Raw genomic sequence first — 23568 nt, forward strand, 5'->3', positions numbered from 1 at the left:
GGAAGAAAGAGAATACGAAAGGTGGTACAGTAAAAGGAACGAAAGGGGTTGCAGCTAGGGGCCGAAGGCACGCTGCAAAGAGCCTTAAGTAATGCCTACAGTGCACCGCATGAGGTGCACTGACGGCACTACCACCCTTACGCGGTTATGTAGTAACTGATCAATTTGGAAGAGCAAAGGAAAGTACTTAACGAAAGCTGGTAAAAGGTTTTCTTTAGAAATACTTTTTTTTGTGTTTGTGGTAATGTGCTTTCCTTGACTCTGTTTCTTTGTTTGTGCTTATGTGTGTGTGTGTGTGTGTGCGCACGCGCGCGCGTGTGTATTTGTTCATCTGTAGTCTTATACTTCGTAAGCTGCTTTTACTCTTTCATATTTTAATTCTTTTCCCACGTGTATATAATCTATCTTCCATTTACCAAGCATCCTAAATCTCCTGTATCCCTTCTAATGTCTTTTCGTACATTTTTTTTTCTTGACTGGACCCTGTTTCCTTATAAGAAACCTCTTATATTAAACAGCAACTCCGAGTTTTTAATACCTTTGACGCAGCCTCTTCTTAACTCTTCCCGTAATAACCTTGCTTTCTCCAGTCTCCTCCAAACTTACTTTTGATTACCTTTCTGTTATCCTTTCACAATGAAACTCCACGCCAGAGTTTGAATTTCCCAGTTCCTTTGTAATGTTGAAAGCGTTTCTTCGTCCCCCCCCCTCTCTCTCTCTCTCTCTCTCTCTCTCTCTCTCTCCAAGTCTGCTTCAGATATTATCTTGAGTTGTAACTTCCAGACACACGACTGATGTTTCTTTATCACAGTTGATGGCTTTCCTTACAGTTCAGTCACTTTGCTGCCTCTTTTTCTCAGTTTTCTGTCTTTTTCTCTTGTCTCCTCTTCAGCATCATGCAAGAACTAGAATTTTTCATCAATGACGCATATAACATCTTCGTAGGACGCATGCGTCGTATTTTGTACGTGCTTTGTACTCTTATCCTTAAATAAAATCCTTGATCTTCCGCCTTTTAATTAATACTTAAAACCTCCTTGTACGCGGAAGTATCTTCCCAGGCGAAAGAAGAAACTAGGAAATGAACGTCCTCTTTGGCCAATTTGAAATAGATCGAATGTGAATGGAGGAAAATTGCCGCTGAGGATGCTTTCATAATCTGATTTTGCGTTGAGGGTAATATTATGTTCGAGGTATTCTGAGAATTTTGGAAAGCAATTGTTTTCCTTAACCGGCTGCTCCTAAAATATTTGCTTGCATTCATAAAGGCGCTGAAATCATGGCTCGTTGAATTGATTTATCAGTGTTACGCTTCTTAATTCTGTTTCAATTTTCCTAAGACGAAACCTTTAATTCTGTTTCAATTTCCCTAAGACGAAACCTTTAATTCCATTTCAATTTTTCCTGAGAGGAAATATTTCTTCTTGTCGATTTACCACTGTTCATACGGTACTACGTTCAATTCATGAAATTCATAGATAGTACTGAGTCATGCAGAATGAATTATTTTCAATATGTGAAGCTCTTATGGTAATATTGAGTTTCGAAAACCACATTTTTTCATGAAAACCACAGGGGGAAAGTAAACAATAAATGTTGGTCACTGTTTAACTATTTAAGTTCCAAGTATGTAAGTGTTTCGTTTCACAGAATGTTAATAGATTATGCGACTTGAAACTAAAATGACTGGGGAAGTAAAATTGAAAATTGTCCTTGATGAAGTGAGTGTTAATTACTAGTTATTAAGGAAACATTCTTTCTACCTTTTTTCTAGTTTCCAAAACTTAGTGATATTAATTTCGGCTACCGAGTCAAAGAGAAACTTTTGTTGCTCTGAAGTCCAAGAAATATTTTCTTCGGCTCTCAAAGACACGAGTCTTGTTTTTATCTTCATAGTCGAAAAAACATTTTTCTATATTTAATTTTTTAGTTCCCGGTCCAGGAGATATTTCAAATTTGTTTTAATAGCAAAGCCCTGTAGATAATTCCAAATTTGTTTAAATTCAGAATCCAAGAGGTAATTTCAAATTTGTTGAACATCAAAGCCCGGGAGATATCTCCAGATTTCTTTAACATCAAAACCCGGGAGATAATTTCAAATTTGTTTAACATCAAAGCCCAGGAGATATCTTCAAATTTGTTTAACATCAAAGCCCAGGAGATAATTTCAAATTGTTTAACATCAAAGCCCAGGAGATATATTCAAATTTATTTAACATCAAAGCCCAGGAGATAATTTAAAATGTGTTTAACATCAAAGCCCAGGAGATAATTTCAAATTTGTTTAACATCAAAGCCCAGGAGGTAATTTCAGATTTGTTTAACATCAAAGTTCAGGAGATATTTTCAAATTTGTTTAACATCAAAGTCCAGGGGATATTTTCAAATTTGGGAACTTCAAAGTCCAAGAGATATTTTCAAATATGTTTTAACATCAAAGCCTAGGAGATATTTTCAAATTTGTGTAACTTCAAAGTCCAGGAGATAGTTTCAAATTTGTTTAACTACAAAGTCCAGGAGATAATTTCAAATTTGTTTGACATCAAAGCCCAGGAGATGTTTTCCGATTTATTCAACTTCAAAGTTCAGGAGAGAGTTTCAAATTTGTTTAACTTCAAAGTCCAAGAGACCATTTAAACTTTTGTTTTTTTTTAGCCCGGACTATATAGAAAATCAGGTTTTATTCATGTTCCCCTTATTACCTGGGGCGTGAAACGAGAGTGCATTTCCTACCTCCCTGCTGGGAGACGTAATTGTATCGGAAAATGTATTGTTTTTCTGCAGCGCGGAATTGTTTTATGATTATTAGTGGTTCGTTTCAAGTTACCCTTCGCGGCATATTTGTAAATGATGTTCCTCGCCGTCATTCCAGAGCGGTTATTGGTTGGGATTTTATGGTGTCATTTTCGTAGCGTAATTGTATGTATTTAAAAAGGCCTTGGTTTCTAATTATTGTAATTATACAGATCAGGAAATTCATAACCTAGTAGTTTGGTTTAAGTTACCCCTCTAACACACATTTTTCAGTGATGTTTTTGGATGTCATTCCCAAACTGTTACTTTTGGAGTCTTAATGCTGTTAATATTCATAATTGCATGTATTAAAAAATGCTATGGATGATAGTTTAATTTTCAGGTTTCCAGGATTAATATATATTTTCAGAATAACTCGTTCTTAAACAAAGAAGTTGTGAATTATTATTGAATATACTTTCCGAATAACTAGTATTTAAACAAATAAGTTGTGGAATTAGAATATTTATTTAAGTGAATAAACTTAATTTATGAGTATTCCTGACAAACTGAGATTTATTTCAGTCAAACACAAACAAAAAAATAAAAAATTGAGCCGAAGTTTCTTCGGCGCAATCGAGTTTTCTGTACAGCGCACAGTCAAGGCCACCGGAAATAGATATATCTTTCGGTGGCCTCGGTATAATACTGTATAAGCTGCGGCCCATGAAACTTTCAGCCACGGCCCGTTGGTGGCATGTCCTATAGCGTTGCCATACGCACGATCATGGCTAACTTGAACCTTGAATAAAATAAAAACTACTGAGGCTAGAGGGCTGCAATTTGTTATCTTTGATGATTGGAGGGTGAATGATCAACATACCGATTTGCAGCCCTCTGGCGTCTGTAGTTTTTAAGATCTGAGGGCGGACAGAAAAAGTGCGGACTGACAGACAAATAGTTTTTTTTTTTTTTTTCACAGAAAATTAAAAACACATGGTATGTATGAGAGAGGTCTTGTGGGTGTGCAGTTGTTTAAAAATGTATTGACAGAGTCACGTAAGCCCTCGCTCTCCTTCATAAATCCCCACTTTGTCTTCTATAGACATTCTGGTCTCTTCCCAATCTTTTGCACACACCTTGCTGCTCCTTATCTTTCTCTGGACTTTGAGCAAAGAATATATAATATTTGGATAATAGTCTAACTAGGATTGGAGCGAGGTTAAATTATCTTTTACTCTACACTGTCATCCACTTTATTCTTTATCAGTCATCTCGAATTATGTGAACATTCACTTGGAGAAACAAATCCACAATTATGTATGGGTACATATATTTAAAAATGAATCTCTACAGAGAGCGTTCGGGAATCTATTCGATTCCCACTTTTACTGCCTCCTTTCCCAAATGAGGATATTCCAGAGATTTACTCCTGCGAGATATAGTTCGATTAAAAGTAGTTTAATAATAAGTTTTCTCTTAATTTTCATATATATGAGATCTAATTTCCTTGGCAGTCAGCTCGAATTACGTAGTTATATTTTCTCAGAGTCAGAAGACGCTCTGTGCTTTCTCTAGCTTTCGGCTATAGATAAACTGTCGTGTCAAAATCCCCTCTGTGACCTTGTATTGGCGACGGTAACTCCGAGCGAGGATCATGGGAGTTAAGGCGGCTCATGCAGCTAGAATTGCAAATCCATTTTGGGGAATAGAGGCGCCTGAGTTGAAGAGATGTACATGGCCGATTTCACTTGCTAAATGGAACTGCGAGGGGAAGACTCGCTGGAATACTTCCATGAGTTTTAATTGGCTTGATCTAGCAAAGGGCGGAGGTGTTTTCACGAGGGTCCAGCGTCTGAAGCAAACTGATTCTCTCTCTCTCTCTCTCTCTCTCTCTCTGGAGGAAGGAAGGGTGGGATGGGGGGGAAGAGTGAAATATTTGCTTTTCCTTAAAGATTTAATAATAAGAAAGTTCCTCAAAACTGCAAGGAGATCATTCTCATCTAACCGGATTAAAACCACGAGTAAGATCTATACGTAAGATTTTGTCGAAAACCGTATACAAGTAGATCATGATTAAATAAAACGTAATCTCCTCTCGGCCTAATCCCCCCTCCCCCCATTCTCTTCACGAGCAGTATCATCATCAGCCAAAACATTATGCATTGGACTTTTTTATGTATATGCTTTTCTCTAAAAATGTTGTTTGTCTTGAAACTGGGTTTAATGGGGTGTTTTTGTCGCTAATCTCCCTCCCGCCAGGGTGACACCATTTATAATACTCTCTCTCTCTCTCTCTCTCTCTCTCTCTCTCTCTCTCTCTCTCTCTCTCTTTACGTGCATATTGCCTTTGTAAATACCAAGGCTGTCATCTTCGCAGAGCAAACATTTTGCTCTCTCTCTCTCTCTCTCTCTCTCTCTCTCTCTCTCTCTGTACGCATATTGCCCTGCAAATACTAAGGCTGTTATCTTCGCTGAGCAAATGTTTTGCCTCCTCTCTCTCTCTCTCTCTCTCTCTCTCTCTCTCTCTCTCTCTCTCTCTCTCTCTCTCTGTACATATATTTCCTTGGTAAATACCAAAGCTGTCATCTTCAGAGTAAATATTTTGCCCCCTCTCTCTCTCTCTCTCTCTCTCTCTCTCTCTCTCTCTCTCTCTCTCTCTCTCTCTCTCTCTCTCTCTGGCTGAGAAAACCACTTTGACTTCTGTGCATCTCCGTTCCATTTTGGTTTGCGAGACGGTCCGTTTGTACCTTGAGGAAGCTCCGAGTGGCAGGAAGCATTATAACGGCCGCCAGACAGGACGAGACTCATGCGGCTGGAGCCATTTTGCCCATTCTCAGTGGTGAAGGCGCTCTGGTAACCGTTGCAGCTAGAGTTGCGCGGATTGCTGCGAATCTTGCTATTATAAGTGCTAAGCGTTGCGTTGACCTATGTCGGTTTCAGGCCATAACGACGTGGGATTAACGGGTTATTAGTGCATATAATGTGAGCATTATCTCATCCTTGTAATAAATATATATATATATATATATATATATATATATATGTATGTATGTATGTATATATATATGTGTATGTGTCATAGTTGGCTGAAATTCTACGTCGTTTTTGAGACGTGGAATTAACGAGTTATTAGTTATTACATTATAATGCGAGCATAATCCCACCTTTTTTTTAATATATAAATATGTCATAGTCGGCTGAAATTCCACGTCATTTTTGAGACTCTGACGTTTATATCAATAGTTTCAGATGTATGAACATTTTTTCCCCCATATTGGTAATTATGTTGATGACAAAAAGCTATGAATTTTTAGTTATGCAAATTGTTGGCATTTCTCGATGAACGAAATATTGGGGAATTTAATTTGTTCTGTTTGGGCTGCGCGTCAACATTTTTATTGTTTGTTTACGCAGTAAAACGATGAAATAAAATTTTGTTAGGCATTATTTTGTTTACGTGAATGGCTGCCATATATCGCCTGTGATGAGCGCTGAGTATTTTATCTATATATTTATCCCGATTTTTATTTCTGTGTAAGCTATTAGTGTGTATGTATCTATATAATGATTACTAATATATGTGTGATATTGTTAACTTTACATATTTTATCTATATTATTTATCCAGATTTCGGTCTTTTTATTTCTGTGTAAACTGTTAGCGGCGTGTTTATGCATCTATGTAATGATTACTAAAATATGTGTTGTACTGTTAACTCTACATATTTTTGGATGTTTCTTGAAGGCTTTGATGAGTGGTTGCACACACGAACACAGACATACACACACACACACACACACACACACACACACACATATATATATATATATATATATATATATATATATATATATATATATATATGTATATATATATATATATATATATATATATATATATATATATATATATATATATATATATATATATATATATATATATATATATATATATATATATATATATATATATATATATATATATATATATATATATATATATATATATATATATATATATATATATATATATATATATATATATATATATATATATATATATATATATATATATATATATATATATATATATATATATATATATATATATATATATATATATATATATATATATACATATATATATATATATATATAAACAAAAGATAGTATATATATATATATATATATATATATATATATATATATATATATATATATATATATACTATATATCTATATATATATCTTATATATATATATATATATATATATATATCTCTCTATATCTCATCTCTATATATATATATATATATATATATATATATATATATATATATATATATAAACAAAAGATAGATAGATAGATAGATTGATAGATTGAAGAACCTTTCAGTTGATTCCTTTGGTCATCATAACGATTTCAGCCAGGTTTTCTGGTCCTTCTTACAGTTCTTCGTCTTATTCCATAATTCGTCCAGTTAATAGAGAGTTACCGGTATATTGCCACCCACCGGGCCCGAGGGGAGGGGGTGGGGGAGGCGGGGGGAGTAAGGGTTAGCAGCCCCGCCCCTTTGTAGTTTCATTCTTTTCTATGATAGACAACGAGAGAGCCGTTGGTGTTGGAATTCATAACTAGGAACCCACCTTATCATAAATAGCAACAGGTGATTCTCATAAATAGCAACAAGTGACAGGATTACGGAACATAAAGAAAGCAAGAGACGTTTAGGAATAAAAATGTTAGAGCAATATTTATGCCCTATTTTCTCGAGTTCACAATTTTCACGCGCGTTCTTGAGAATGGGCCGGCTAATATGGTGTGGATAAGCTCTAACAAGCGTTTCAAGAGAATATGGAAGTTATAATTGCTTATTAACAGCTCTTCATGAAATTCGTATTTACTTCTTGGTTTGTTCATTTTCATGAGTTGTTCATTTATTCCTTATCCTATTCATTTTTAATTTCTTAGATTTCCTTATTGATTTTATTTTCATATTATTTGTTTATATTTGTTCTAATTTCGCGTTTTGTTAATTTCTGCAAATAACGATAGTGTGAGGAGAGGTAATTGGGAGATTGCTAACGCAAACTTATAAATGTAAAAGGACCTGAAATTATTATCACACAAACTCACACGTAGGTATGAGTAAATGGATAAATTTCAATAAAAGGTCAAAACTGTGAGATGATAATATTCGTTGGCGTACTGCTTCAAATTACTGAGGGTATACATGTAACTTTATTATGCATGATCAGTAATGGACTGACGGCCTCTTGGGCTGAACTGAGAATGTACCCGTTACGGGTACGTAGAATATGTATATACATGTAACACGGAATGCAAATCTAATTAGCAAGGTACTGGACGCACCACATAGCTGAGGGGGAAACAGAGAATTGACCAGATACCATTTGAGATGTGAACAGAGGCAGGCAAATGATGTTCAGTAAGTAAATTGGAATTGAACAAACCATAAATTTATCCCTTAATTTCTAAGAGAAAATTATTGCACAATAACAATTCCTTAATATGACACTCATGAGTTTTTTCCTTAATGTGTAGAGAAAATTATTGCACAATGAAAATTTCTTAATATCATCTTCAAAACTGTAGCCTTTGCATACTATTACTAGTCTGCTTTCATTAAACCATTTATTTTCGTGTACGTGCTTGAGACTGTTGGCAGTAGATCAGTGATTTCTTTTTTTTTTTCTCAAGAAGGCTTTCATCTTTATAGCACCATAGTGATTAACTGTCATGGATTAAACAATTTACACTGCTGTTGAATAGTTTGTAGCCTATAATAAAAAGGAATTATTTTTAAGAAGATTGGAATTGTCTCCTATATAAATAAAACAAAAGGAGAGCAGAGTGAGCAGAGGCATATTGCATTATATATAATGTTTTACATTATATAAAGCTCATCTGTTCTCCAATTCTTTTGCTAAGCAGCTGATACAGAGCAGATGTTCAGAGTCATTTTTCATTAGGCGAGTTGTTCACTACGCAGACTTCTCTTATAAGTTGCGAAATAACTTATTTATAAAGATTTTTTTGTAAACCCTATTTTTAAAGAGTATTTTATGAACCCTATTTGTAAGCGTATTTTTTGTGAACCTATTTTTAAAGTTTTTTGTAAACCCTATTTTTAAAGAGTTTTTGTGAACCGTCAATTCAAGTGCTATAGTTTGACCTTTTTTGCATCTGCAAAGATTGGTTTGCCTAGAAGCTGAAGGAACTGATTGATTGCTGTTTGTACTTTTGCACTGATTTCAATAACTTTGGTCTCCATCCTCCCTCTGAGTTGCTGCGTACAGTGATTTCCTTTTCCAGCTAGATCACCATTAATTATTGTAATGTAATCTATCAAAGGGAATCGCTTCTAACCTGTAGTATAAGGGCATAAACAGTGTCAGAAGCTCTAAATTTGTTGCTTGTGATGATGGGTTCAAGTAACAGTGACAGATGTTAGGACGTGTGCATAGGTGGGCCTTCCCCTCGCACCATAAAGCAGAAGGGAAAAGGTCCAGGGAGGAGAGGCCTGTTAGTTGGCATTAGTTGTGCGCATACCATGAACAATGGTACTCGAGCAAGCCTTAATTGCGATAGTTTGGTCTCCTGAAGATGTGACTTCAACTCGACTTCGAACAGAAGTTGTTTGTCCATTTCATCAGACTGGATACGCTCAAAGAAATGTCCTCGATATCAATTAATTCCGGCTGATGGCGAGTCCAGCAACTGTCATATTATTTTTGAGTCTCAAATTTTCAAGCTCGGCGACTTAACGAACTTCTCAAGTATTGTTACAAAACACAAATCCTCGTGCAAAGTTTTCGATTAGTTCTGAGAGATTTTTTTTTTTCTTCCCTTGACCGAGATCTGGAGGAGTGGTTCCGCCATCATCAAGATTTCTTCTATAAGAAATAACCACATCAGCAGGTTTCCGACGACGACGAAGAAGCCCCTTTTATTTATACCGGAGTCATTTCTTTCAGCATCCCGGGCGGCTCCTTGCGCCCATCAGCAGAACTGGGACTCAAGTTTCGTTTTCCCCTCTTGATCTCTATCCTGTGCGGCGAAAGTTTTATTGTTGATGCTCCCGATAGAAGTGATTGTAGTTTTTCCCCTCCTCGGCCTGACAACTCTAGTTCATGATAACTCAGACCGAGGCTTTCACTGCGTTGTTGTGATAGAAGGTGAAAGTAGCCCTGGAATGAGTGTTGTTGCGCCATGTTGCGTCTTGTCGAGGAGAATAACTTCTGTCAAGGTAAAAATTTTAGGGGTGTTGGTACTGGAATTTAAAATTGTTGTACTTAGTTCCTTTTGCAGTTTTTCGAAGAGTCGGTCTTTATCATCACTCACTTTTTCCCTCTCCAAAAAGCATTTCTTTTAAATTTCTAATATAGTACCCGTAGGAAGCCATGACTGATTTTTCTTTCATGCACATAGAGTACAACATTGTTACTTTGCTTTTTAATACTGTGGATACCTTTAATTCTTCTTTGCATTTCCGGGAATTTTAAAGATAAATTTGAAAGGAATTATGAGATGCCGAGAAATCAGTTAACAGTCCTAACGGTATGGGAGACTACGTAGCAGTCGTCTATATAATTAAGGTGTATTAAGTGTTTAGGTACGAGGGAAACCGGAAACCTGTTTCTCTCAGGGAAAATCGTTTCTCTCAGGGAAAATCGTTTCTCTCAGGGAAACCCGTTTCTCTCAGGGAAACCTGTTTCTCTCAGGGAAACCTGTTTCTCTCAGGGAAACCCGTTTCTCTCAGGGAAACCCGTTTCTCTCAGGGAAACCCGTTTCTCTCAGGGAAACCCGTTTCTCTCAGGGAAAATCGTTTCTCTCGGAAAATCAAAAGAATTCAGCCAAAATCAATTCAGATCAAACTTCGCCAATAGCTTTGTCTGTTTACCATATTTATTTGTTGATACTCGCATTACTTCACGCGTCTCACTCTTATAGTGTTAGTTTATTATGGTACTTTGTGAGGTTAGAGACATTTATATCGAGATTGCGTAGTTAAAAAAAAAATCGTGCTGTAGTGGAAAACTTGTTTTTCTCGACTTTCAGAACATAGTTCATTTTCTGTCAGTTTCCGTTGAAAACTTGGGGTTTTATAAGCAAGGTATTTCGACGTTCAGACTTTTTTTTTTTTTTTTTTTCATTTATTCAAATTTGATCACACGAGTATACAAAATAAATATATTTTTCAAAAACTTCCCTCCCCCGGAAAAAATAACATTTATATTTATTTAAAAATTTTTTTCGACAGACCAGGCCTGAAGAGAAACTTGGGAAGAAGAATGATGAAGGCCATTCTTTATTTCTGATGTGTCAGCATCAAGCCATAATTGATTACCTTCACAGTCAACCGTTTCCCTTGAAGACTGACATAAAGAAATAAGTTGATCGATTAGTTTTTATGATACCAGTTAGAATGATGACGAAATATATACGAATTAGTCTTCTGTCAGTTTTAAGCTCCGTAGGGGGGTAGTGACATCAGTGCACCTCCTGCGGTGCGCTGTAGGCATTTACTTAATGCTCTTTGCAGCGTCCCTTCGGCCCCTAGCTGCAAACCCTTTCATTCCTTTTACTGTACCTCCGTTCATATTCTTTCTTCCATCTTATTTTCCACCCTCTCCTAACAGTTGATTCATAGTGCAACAGCGAGGTTTTCCTCCTGTTAAACCTTTCAGACTTTTTACTGTCAGTTTCCATTTCAACGCTGAATGACCTCATAGGTCCTAGCGCCTGGCCTTTGGCCTAAATTATACATTCTGTCAGTTTGAAGATTCACGCAGTGTCGAAAACGCCAACATCCACACCTCGGACTGGACAGTCCTGACACGCGCAGAGCGAGCGAGGTCTCCCTTGATTCCCAGTGATCTCTCTTGGAATTCAGCGAGATGGTCCCTACTTGTGTCAAGTTAATTAGCTGTAGTGGTTTAAGAGAAATCTCTGGCTCTCTTAATTGAGTTGGAGTGAGGTAGCACCTCCAGCGAGGGATCACACGACCACTGGCGAGTCCTTGGCTAAATTAGCTGTGGCATGGCTGCCGTCCTCCTGTGTAGCTTTGTTGTTGTTAAATGGCAGAGAGAGAGAGAGAGAAAGATAGAGAGGTGTTAAATGGAAGGGGGTAGAGAGAGAGAGAGGGGGGGGGGAGTTAAATGGCAGGGGGAAGAGAGACAGACAGACGGACAGACAGACAGACAGAGGGGTGTTAAATGGCAGGAGAGAGAGAGAGAGAGAGAGAGAGAGAGAGAGAGAGAGAGAGAGAGAGAGAGAGAGAGAGGGTGTTGTTAAATGGCAGAGAGAGAGAGAGAGAGAGAGAGAGAGAGAGAGGTTGTTGCTAAATGGCAGAGAGAGAGAGAGAGAGAGAGAGAGAGAGAGAGAGAGAGAGAGGGGGTTGTTAAATGGCAGAGAGAGAGAGAGAGAGAGAGAGAGAGAGAGAACGAGGGGGTTGTTAAATGGCAGAGAGAGAGAGAGAGAGAGAGAGAGAGAGAGAGAGAGAGAGAGGGGGTTGTTAAATGGCAAAGAGAGAGAGAGAGGGGGTTGTTAAATGGCAGAGGAGAGAGAGAGAGAGAGAGAAACGAGAGGGGGTTGTTAAATGGCAGAGAGAGAGGGGGAGTTAAATGGCAGGGGAAGAGAGACAGACAGACGGACAGACAGACAACAGAGGGGTGTTAAATGGCAGGGGAGAGAGAGAGAGAGAGAGAGAGAGAGAGAGAGAGGGGTTGTTAAATGGCAGAGAGAGAGAGAGAGAGAGAGAGAGAGGGTTGTTGCTAAATGGCAGAGAGAGAGAGAGAGAGAGAGAGAGAGAGAGAGAGAGAGAGAGAGAGAGAGAGAGGGGTGGTTGTTAAATGGCAGAGAGAGAGAGAGAGAGAGAGAGAAACGAGAGGGTTGTTGTTAAATGGCAGAGAGAGAGAGAGGGGTTGTTAAATGGCAGAGAGAGAGAGAGAGAGAGAACGAGAGGGGTTGTTAAATGGCAGAGAGAGAGAGAGAGAGAGAGAGAGAGAGAGAGAGAGAGAGAGAGTTAAATGACAGGGGGGAAGAGAGAGAGAGAGAGAGAGAAATTTTTATGTATGGATTTGTATACTGTCTGTGCTGTACATCTGACTTGTATAATATCAGGAGTACTGCAGGATTAGCGTCTATATCTCTGAAACATTTGTAATGTGTTATAAAATGCAACACGCAGATATCCGACGATCACATGTACACAGAAATACACAGACACAGACACACACACACAGATGGGATACTGGATGAGCTTCCATTTAGACCCGCACTAGCAGATCATCAGCAAAGTGTCCAGGCTGTAAAGATTAATTGTCGAGGTTAATGCAGCCGCCATTCCTTATGAAAGTAGTGTAACACGTCGGTGCATTCCACATACAGATGCTGCCAGTAATCCCGTCGCGCAATGGCCGATGGTAATTTTCACTTAAAAGGAAAATTTTCAACCCGAGTGTCTGGCACAACTCTCCCTCTCGGGATTACTTGTCATTCTCAGTGATGTTCTGAAAAGTTGCGGAATATGCAGCAGGTGTCGGTATGATGCGCGGACGACAAAGAGCAGTGTACAAACAGGCTTCAGAGAACCCCGTTTGAAGTAACTTCTCCGGTCTGATGCGCGAAATAATTGCAAATGCGCGAAGCAATTGCAGCTTCATTTTTCCCCTTTGGCCTTTGACGCGCCGCGAAAACCGTCTCAGGAGCGGGAAAGGCAGCCCTGCTTTTAAGAGACATTAGTCTTTGTTTTGTTTTTGTATTATTTGTGTCTTGTTTCTCTTTACTTGACAAAGTTTATTATATAATAACTTTTAAAAAAGACGTCTTTAGTTTATAATCACGACTTTAGAGAATGAGAATGATATTTACTTTTAGTGTTCTGTAAAAGAAAACTATTGTGCGGGATTTGTCTGTCCATCCGCACTTTATTATGTCCGCACTTTTTTCTGTCCGTCCTCAGATCTTAAAAACTACTGAGGCTAGAGGCTGCAAATTGGTCAACGATATAGGATAGGCCACCACCGGGCCATGGTTAAAGTTTCATGGGCTGCTGCTCATACAGCATTACACCGAGACCACCGAAAGATAGATCAATTTTCGGTGGTCTTGATTATACGCTGTAATGACTGTACAGAAAGCTCGATTGCGCCGAAGAAAATTCGCCGCATTCTTTACTCGTTTCATATGGTTTCCAGCTATCGCTGATATGTTTTTTGGCATCAACAACGATGCAGTTTCCCATAAAGTCCTATCTTCAGAAAGGTCATATTCGCTTTTAGCCGGTCACGAAAACCTTATTTGACAAGACTCTTGGAAATCCACTCGTAACTTTTTGTGTAATCCCTGTAACAGACAGACCTTCGAACTTGCAAAGAAACTAGCAAAGAAAAACGAAGCAGCAACATAATCTCCTTGTCGGGGGCAACAAGCTGGAAGACTAGATGGCAATGAAGGATAAGCCTCGGACAACGACGGCAGGTGACGTGTCGGGCATGGTTGAAAATGCCTCGCTGGTATTCTTCAGATGTCAGTGTTTTGTCGAGATTGCCTCACTCGATAGTTTGCCAGTCTGATGTTCAAGGCTTACGGAAGGGTATATATATTTTTAAGTTTCTCAGAAGGATATATATATATATATATATATATATATATATATATATATATATATATATATATATATATATATATATATATATATATATATCTTAGGTCTTATTAGGGTATATATATATATATATATATATATATATATATATATATATATATATATATATATATATATATATATATATATACCCTTCTGAGAAGCCTAAATATATATATATATATATATATATATATATATATTTAGGTTTCTCAGAAGGGTATATATGTCTTTAGGCTTCCCAAGAGTATCCCTGGGCTTCTGATGGGTATATCTTCAGGCTTCTCAGAAGGGTATATCTTGAGGCTTCTAATATGGGGTATATCTGGAGCTACTCTGAAGGGCATATCATCAGGTTTCTTAGAAGGGTATATCTTTAGGGTTCTCAGAAGGGTATACATTTAGGCTTCTCAGAATGGTATATCTTTAGGCTTCTCAGAATGGTATAACTTTAGGCGTCTCAGAATGGTATAGCTTTAGGCGTCTCAGAATGGTATATCTTTAGGCTTCTCAGAAGGATATATATATCTGCAGGCTTCCCACAATGGTATATCTTCAAGCTTCTCAGAAGTGTGTATCTTTAGGCTTCTCGGAAGGATATATCTGTAGGCTTCTCAGAGTGGTATATCTACAGGCTTCTTAGAAGGGTATATCTTTAGGCTTCTCATAAGGGTATATCTTCTGACTTCTCAGAAGCGTATATCTTTAGGCTTCTCAGAAGTATATCTTTAGGCTTCTCATAGGGATATATCTTCTGACTTCTCAGAAGGGTATAACTTTAGGCTTCCCATAAGGGTATATTTTTTAACTCTCTCATTCTTAAATTTAAAGAATCAGCCTCTGATCGTTTCTAGGAAAACATGGTCAAAGTTTAAGCGTAATTATGAATGATTTTTATGGGAGCAGACGCACCTAAATGCATATTTCCGGCAGGATATGGAATAAACCATTCCAAAGGGCAATCAGGCGAACCACTTCAGCTATGATGAATGATGATGAAAGTAATGAAATTGTAAAACAGAAAAAGCTTTAAATTTGCATCATTTAATATATGTTTACAGCGAGCCTTCCATTTATTTGCCAGCGGAGCTCTTAATGCCTCGCCGTTTTTCATTATTTAGGCTCGCAGAAAAATGGACAGGGAATATTGTAATATTTTATATCAGATGAACGTACTTATATTATGATTTTTGTTTGATGCGAATTTCAACTGTGACTGAACGGTAAATTCCACCTTGATCATTTCGGGTTAGAGTCTGGATGTATCGGAATATTGACAATACATTTTTCATGTCCTTTTCCTAAATCGTGTACTCCAAATAAATAAAGGATTTTTTCCCTATTTATTTATTCCCTATTGGACAGATAGCAGATATCCAAAGTTATGTTGTGTGCACCGGAATCATGATTTTACTCTTTGAGTTTGTTATTTTGCTGCCTAATCATGATTTTACTCTGTTATTTTGCTCACGAGTTTTATTTTATTTTCTATTTACAGGTATGTACGTGGCTTCTTACCTGGCTTGGTGGACGAGGGTACTTTTGGACGTGTGACGAATGGAATGTAAGTTTTAATTTTTCTGTATTTGTTCAGGCTTCAGAAGAACGTTTCTGGAATGCGAGCGAACTCATTTTTTAATTAAACTTTAAGCCAAAGAATTACTCCTGTGTCACGAAAAATCAGAATGGGGGAATTTCCTCCGGAATATAATTAATAGTAATTCCGGGAAGTGGTGTGACGTCTCAGAATAGTATATCTGTCAACGCTGTTGAGTGTGTGTGTTTGTGGCGTTTACGTGCGTGATTGTATGTGTATGTACTTGCGTTCGTGCGTGCGTGTGTGTGTGTGTGTTGTTGTTGTTGCTGTTGTTTTGCCTTATATCTGAATGGGAATGGCTTTGTCACTAAGATTAACTTTTGGGAGAAATCTCCCTAAATTTTATGATTTGTTGACAAGCTAACTTTCGTATCCGGCAACAAATGTGTGTTATCCTTTTTCATTGATAAATTCTCATAGTAAATATAGCTAATTTTACTCACATTTACCTTTTAAGGTCAAAGGTGAATTTTACTCACATTTACCTTTTAAGGTCAAAGGTGAATGTTACTCACATTTACCTTTTAAGGTCAAAGGTAAATGTTACTCCCATTTACCTTTTAAGGTCAAAGGTGAAGTTTACTCACATTTACCTTTTAAGGTCAAAGGTGAATGTTACTCCCATTTACCTTTTAAGGTCAAAGGTGAATTTCACTCACATTTACCTTTTAAGGTAAAAAATGAATGTTACTCACATTTACCTTTGAAGGCGAAAGGTGAATTTTACTCACATTTACCTTCTAAGCTCAAAAGGGAATTTTACTCACATTTACCTTTTAAGGTCAAAGGTGAGTATCCCCGAATTTATATTGATTACGCATATTGAAGTAGAACTTAAGGAAGCTGCATCCACTGATAACTATTTCAGATTGTACTTAGTGGCTGGAAAAGCAATGGTCAAGATCATTGTTCAAAACCAAGCTTCATATATAATGTTTACATCTAGGAGCGTTGCATCGCTTGGCGAGAGAGTGCTGTCTTCTGAGAGCCTTTGTTTGGTTATGCAATCGCAAAAGCAACCACCGTTTTCAACACTGAATCAGGAATAAAAATGAGACATACAAAGTTAAGCACAGCTGGAACACTCTTATCAAGTTGGAAAAAAGCACCCTACAAAACATTAATCATACAAAATTAAGCATAACGGACATTTGTATGAAGATGGAAAAAGCAACATTTAAATCGCCCTGGATATTAGTGTAAAGTGCGATGACTTCGGTGGCGGTACCAGGCTTCATCTTCGAACTGCGCGTAAGTTGGCGTGCATCTTCATTGAATTTCCGTGCAAGTAATTTGTCATAATTGCCCTCCGTGATCCCCTTTGGAGGAGCGTGGAGAAGGAGGAATGTCGTAGTAGTAAGCTCCAGGATTCGGTTTAATCTCGAAGGAACATGAAGTTTATTCGGGTGACTAATGAATTCTACATTGGGTATTAGAGTCAAGGAGAGGGAATGCTGGGGGCTGAGTTTCGTGGTTATACTGGAGTAATTGAATTAAGGGGATATATACATACATACATACATACATACATACATACATACATATATGTATGTGTGTATATGTGGTGTGTATATATATACACATATACATATATATATATATATATATATATATATATATATATATATATATATACATATATATATAACTGAATCAATGAAATATGGAACGTGGTGAATATATAAATAAGACAAAATCTACGAAGGAAAGAAACAATGGAGTGCTGTAGGGCCTCTCGTCTTGTCCTTTACTTGGCAGTCTCAAGTAAAAGGACGACAAGTCGAAAGGCCTTGCAGCACTCCTTTGTTTCAGCACTCCATTGTTTCTCTTTCCTTCGTGGATTTTGTCTTTATTTATATAATTATATATATATATATTCAGAGAGAGAGAGAGAGAGAGAGAGAGAGAGAGAGAGAGAGAGGAGAGAGAGAGAGAGAGAGAGAGAGAGAGAGAGAGTCACTTGTGCGCGTAGTGTGTTTATTTCTCAGCTCTTTCAAGTACTCCCTTAAAATCAGATATTATTAGAAGCTGACATCTTCACAATTTCTCATAGTTCTATTCCTCCCACGACTGTATTTCTTTTGTCCTGTAATTATCTTCTTTTGTCCTATAATTATCCTTCATTCCAGCATTCCAGACTCTTTTCCTCTACTGTTCATCCTCTGTTGTTATTATCAGATTTTAAATTTTAGTGAATAATTTTTCTGTGGTTTCCTATCCCATGAGCCGTGAAGTGAACAGAGACCCTCCTTAAGAGGACCTCAAAGCATGGAAGCGGATCGTTGCATCTTTCCATTTCAACTTTCCCATCAAGATCCTTATTCCCTTTTGATGCAAGTGAAATGGAATCTCCCTCTTTAACTGAAGCTGTAGGCGTTTACTTTGATCCGCACTTATTCCGGTTGATTAATCATAGTTTTATTTTGATCTTGAAGCAGTATATATAATATTTACTAAAGATGAACATTACAAATCAATGGAGTACAACGCAGAATAAACATAGACTCCTTACAGCTGACACAAAATGGGACAAGGTTTACATTATATATGATAGACTACATATTAAAGAAAACAAAAAAAGACCAGTGAAGACATTTTAGTATTACAGGGAAAAGTTAAATGGGTACAGTAAGATAAGAGAACGTATCTTTCTTGAATGCTGTAAACCTTATTTTTCTTCCACTGATTTATGCAGTTTCTGTTGGCTTTAACAATTCGTATGGAAACTCGTCTAATCTGGGCAGACTGACTCTTATTTTGCATTTTTCTAAAGTCTTGGTGAAAGAAACCTTGCTTAGTAAACAATACTCCCTTCACATAATAGTGTTTATTCTTGCTATCTCAAGGAGCTAGTAAGCAGCCCACCGTCCAGCAGCTATATTATGATCAGACATCCACATTTGTTCAGTTTGGTTACTGATTTTTTCCTTTTCTCTGTATAGCTATTGTTGTTTTAGTTTTATGTAAAAGAAAACTACTGAGATAGCCTTGTCTCCGTCCGCACTTTTTCTGTCCGCCCTCAGATCTTAAAAACTACTGAAGCTAGAGGGCTGCAATTGGTATGTTGATCATCCACCCTCCAATCATCAAACATACCAAATTGCAGCCCTGTGACCTCAGTAGTTGTTATTTTATTTTATATAAAGTTAAAGTTAGCCATGATCGTGCGTCTGGCAATGCTATAGGACAGGCCACCACCGGCCCGTATCTGAAAGATTCATGGGCCGCGGCTCGTACAGCATTATACGCTGTACAGAAAACTCGATTGCGCCGAAGAAACTTCGGCGCATTTTTTACTTGTTTCTATTTACTTTAAAGTTCATACAAGTATGGTCATCTTTTCCACTCCTCCGTCATTGGAACTGCAGATAAATAAATCATTTTTGTAACATTGAGAGCAGGATTGGTCATGCTAAGTTTATTTTTATGGAGTAGGACCTGGGAAGAGTAACAACTCCAATAATATGAAGTTCATTCATAAAGCTGTGTCACTGAATTCAGAATAATTTACGTCAGTTTAGAAAAGAGTTACAGGCCTTTGATTCCTCTTTCATCGGAGGTAGTTGAAACCTTTTTTTAAAGTCAAGTTTATACATCAAATCAGCACTTAATGTGTAGGTCACGGTCTTCTACCTCTCGCTGTTTGCAGCGACATGTCGTCTTTAACAACCAATCACTTGTATTAATATCGCAGGCGAATATTTGTGAGGTTCTGGGCTCCCTGCCGCCTGTCAGATTTTCAGTTCATTTTCCGGCACTTATGATTGAGGGACAACGTTTTCGTCAACAGGCTCGCGAAGTTGATTGCATTCCGGCATCCTGGCAAGGGCGGTTGTTTGTGTCGGTACTTCCTTTAATATTTGTTATTATTACTTACACTGAAAGCGTTTTTGGATTGTTAATGGGAAGTAAGAAAATGATACAGAATTGTAATGTTAGGAAATAATAATAAAGAATTTTAAAGTAGAGGAAGTATGTTCAATCATCCATTTTTGTTATGAAAAAATTGTGTTCGTTTGTGTAAAACGTAATTATTTGGTTTGCGGTAGATAAAACACTCATGATAACACTTGCAATAAGTCAATATTTCAAAGATAAGTTATGTCAGTAGCTGTGCACTACTTAATTATAATAGTAATAACAGCGTGAAAGGCAATGACGTATCAGTCATATACAAACTGTTTCACTGCTGCTACGATTCTGAGAAATTGGCAATTTATTGTCATCGAAATGGAATGTAAAAAAGCTTGCATTCTATGATAGTATCCGGCTGATTTCAATGTCATCCAGCAGAAATCGTGAATAAAATTGCCTTAGATGATAGGAATCGCACGCTGCATTTTATGCAATAAGAGCAGGAATAATCATGCAAAATTTGCCACCTGTAATTTGAATCCATCCCCAGGCGGAAACGTTTTTTTATTATTTTTCAGTTACCAAAGGAATAAATTGAATTTTCTTTATTATTTATCTGTTACCAACGGAATAAATTTAATTTTCTTTATTATTTAACAGTTACCAAAGGCGTTAATTGAATTTTCTTTATTATTTAACATTTACTAAAGGAATAATTTGAACTTTTTTTATATTTTCCAGTTACCAAAGGAATAAATTGAATTCTCTTTATTATTTTCCAGTTACCAAAGGGATAAATTGAATTTTTTTATTATCATCCAATTATCAATTGAATAAATCAAAGCTTCTCATGCATTGCGGATCAGTAAAACACCAGAAAATTAGGTCCCTGACTTAGGCCTAAGAAAATGGAAAACACGTAGCCGTTAAAGCAGAAAAAAAAGTTTGGTGGCCTCTTTTAAAAACGTAGTTCCATCGGTTGTTACTTGGCAGATAGTGTGTGCCTATGGAAACGGAAGCCGCGCAGACGTTTAAAAAAAAAAGTGGAAGACTGCTTTGAAAAATACATAATTCCACCGGGTGTTATTAATGGCAGATACAGTTGCCTATGAAACGGGAAGCCGCGCAGACGTTTAAAAAAAAAAGTGGAAGACTGCTTTGAAAAATACATAATTCCACCGGGTGTTACTTGGCAGATAGTGTGTGCCTATGGAAACGGAAGCCGCGCAGACGTTTAAAAAAAAAAGTGGAAGACTGCTTTGAAAAATAAATAATTCCACCGGGTGTTACTGGGCAGACAGTGTGTGCCTATGGAAACGGAAGCCGCGCAGACTTAAAAAAAAAAATAGTGGCAGACTGCTTTTAAAAACAATTGATACCACCGGTTGCCTCCTGACAGTGTGTGCCTATGAAAACGGAAGCCGCGTAGACCTTGGAAAAAAAAAAAGAGTGCCAGACTGCTTTCAAAAATACATAATTCCACCGGATGCTCATATATTCATTTTCAAAGGGATCAGAGATGGAGAAGATCAAAGGTAAAACAATGGGCCATCAAAGGGTTAGGGCCCCCCAAAAATAGACCGCGTCATTAACATGCATGGCATGAATGCTGTGATCTAAATGCAATGGATGCAATTATGTCCTTCCAAATATTACTCATAACAAAGGGATCATCATTATCATGATGGAGAGAGAGAGAGAGTGTATGTGTGTGTGTGTGTGTGTGTGTGTGTGTGTGTGTGTGTGGTAATGCACGCGCGCTAGCGCTGTACAATCAACTTTCTGTAATGTTTATATATATATATATATATATATATATATATATATATATATATATATATATATAAATTATGTATATGTACAGTGTATATATATATATATATATAATATATATATATATATATATAGTTATATATATATATATATAATATATATATATATATATATATCTCGTGTTTGTGTGTGTGTGCGCGCGCAAGCTCGCGCACCACCGCACCACAATCAAGGAAAGTAGCCTTGATGGTGTACATAGCTTAGTAGGCTTAAACCCGGGTCTGTTGGTCAGTGATCATTTACACTAATGATTCCCTGTTGCTTTATTCATTCGAACAAAGCGATTCCTCGAATGGTCAAATTATCCCCGGCTCCATCAGTAAGACCAGTATAAAGATACTTGAGATAAAAACCGCTGTCCTTCTCATAATGAGCTAATTATATCGTTATTTCTGTTGTAATGCTTTTCGCCAATATTAGTGAAATGCCAAGCTTCACTACGAGACGGAATTCATTACGTGATTTTCGTTAGAAATTTATAGATGTATAATTTTGTGTTTATTTGCTGTAGCCGTAGTTTTTTGGTAACCGTCATTGTGATTGTTACTCGTTCCGGAAACTGGTCTTAGACAGCTCTCAAATTGTGTCTGGAACTATGCATTGGGTTGTTATTATGGGCAAAACTCGAGTTAATGATTATTCGACGTGCTCTCTCTCTCTCTCTCTCTCTGTTATAAAATGTAACGCGTGAATAACGATTCTTCGACTAGCTTATGCCGTAGACTCTCTCTCTCTCTCTCTCTCTCTCTCTCTCTCTCTCTCTCTCTCTCTCTCTAAAGGGAGATATGTATAAATATTATGAAACACAGAATTAGGAAAAGAATTCCAAAGTTTGGCAGGCAGTTGAAGGAAACGGTCACTGGACCACCTAGTGCTAAGAGGATTACCAAATTTAACGAAGTAAACTCTGGGAAAAGGTGGCCAGACGGGTGGTACGGGGCCACATCAGCTCCCCTGAAGGGTGACCGAGATAGTGCCTACAGGAAGGAAAGGCCATCCTCCTCGCTCAAAAAAAAAAAAAAAAAAAAAAATTGACAAGAAAGGAGGATCTAGGGATTAGGTGAAAGTGGTATCAGCGACAAGAGGAATTCCTTGAAAATCAGTCCTATAGGAGAGGGAGACAAAACTAGAAGCACCAAAACTTTGATAATCGATTTTTGATGACATTAGACAACAAAATATTTTACAGCATTCAACCAATACAGTGAATTTACAAGGTGCAGATATGTCAGTTTTACAGCATTCAACCAATGCAATTAATTTTATAAGGTGCAGATATGTCAATTTTACAGCATTCAAACAATACAGTTAATTTTATAAGGTGCAGATATGTCAGTTTTTACAGCATTCAACCAATGCAATTAATTTTATAAGGTGCAGATATGTCAGTTTTACAGCATTCAACCAACACAATTAATTTTGCAAAGTGCAGATATGTCAGGTTTACAGCATTCAACCAACACAATTTATTTTGTAAGGTGCAGATATGTCACTTTTACAGCATTCAACCAATACAATTTATTTTATAAGGTGCAGATATGTCACTTTTACAGAATTCAACTAGTGCAATTAATTTTATAAGATGCAGATATGTCACTTTTACAGCATTCAATTAGTACAATTAATTTTATAAGGTGCAGATATGTCACTTTTACAGCATTCAACTAGTACAATTAATGTTGTAAGGTGCAGATATGTCACTTTTACAGCATTCAACCAGTACAATAAATTTTATAAGGTGCAGATATGTCACTTTTACAGCATTCAACCAATACAATAAATTTTATAAGGTGCAGATATGTCACTTTTACAGCATTCAACTAGTATAATTAATTTTATGAGGTGCAGATATGTCAGTTTTACAGCATTCAGCCAA

General features: G+C 37.0%; 1 protein-coding gene across 1 annotated transcript in view; it reads left to right on the forward strand.

The window, feature by feature from the left end:
• Positions 1–23568, forward strand: part of LOC136833033 (uncharacterized) — a 337881-nt gene that overhangs the window by 217295 nt on the left and 97018 nt on the right. The window contains exons 4-6 of the mRNA XM_067094680.1: positions 893–964; positions 15906–15971; positions 16786–16792. Of these exons, the coding sequence (XP_066950781.1) occupies positions 893–964; positions 15906–15971; positions 16786–16792 (145 nt within the window). The remainder of the gene's footprint in view (positions 1–892; positions 965–15905; positions 15972–16785; positions 16793–23568) is intronic.

Source organism: Macrobrachium rosenbergii, chromosome 51 (genome assembly GCF_040412425.1).
Source record: "Macrobrachium rosenbergii isolate ZJJX-2024 chromosome 51, ASM4041242v1, whole genome shotgun sequence".
Taxonomy (NCBI): domain Eukaryota; kingdom Metazoa; phylum Arthropoda; class Malacostraca; order Decapoda; family Palaemonidae; genus Macrobrachium; species Macrobrachium rosenbergii.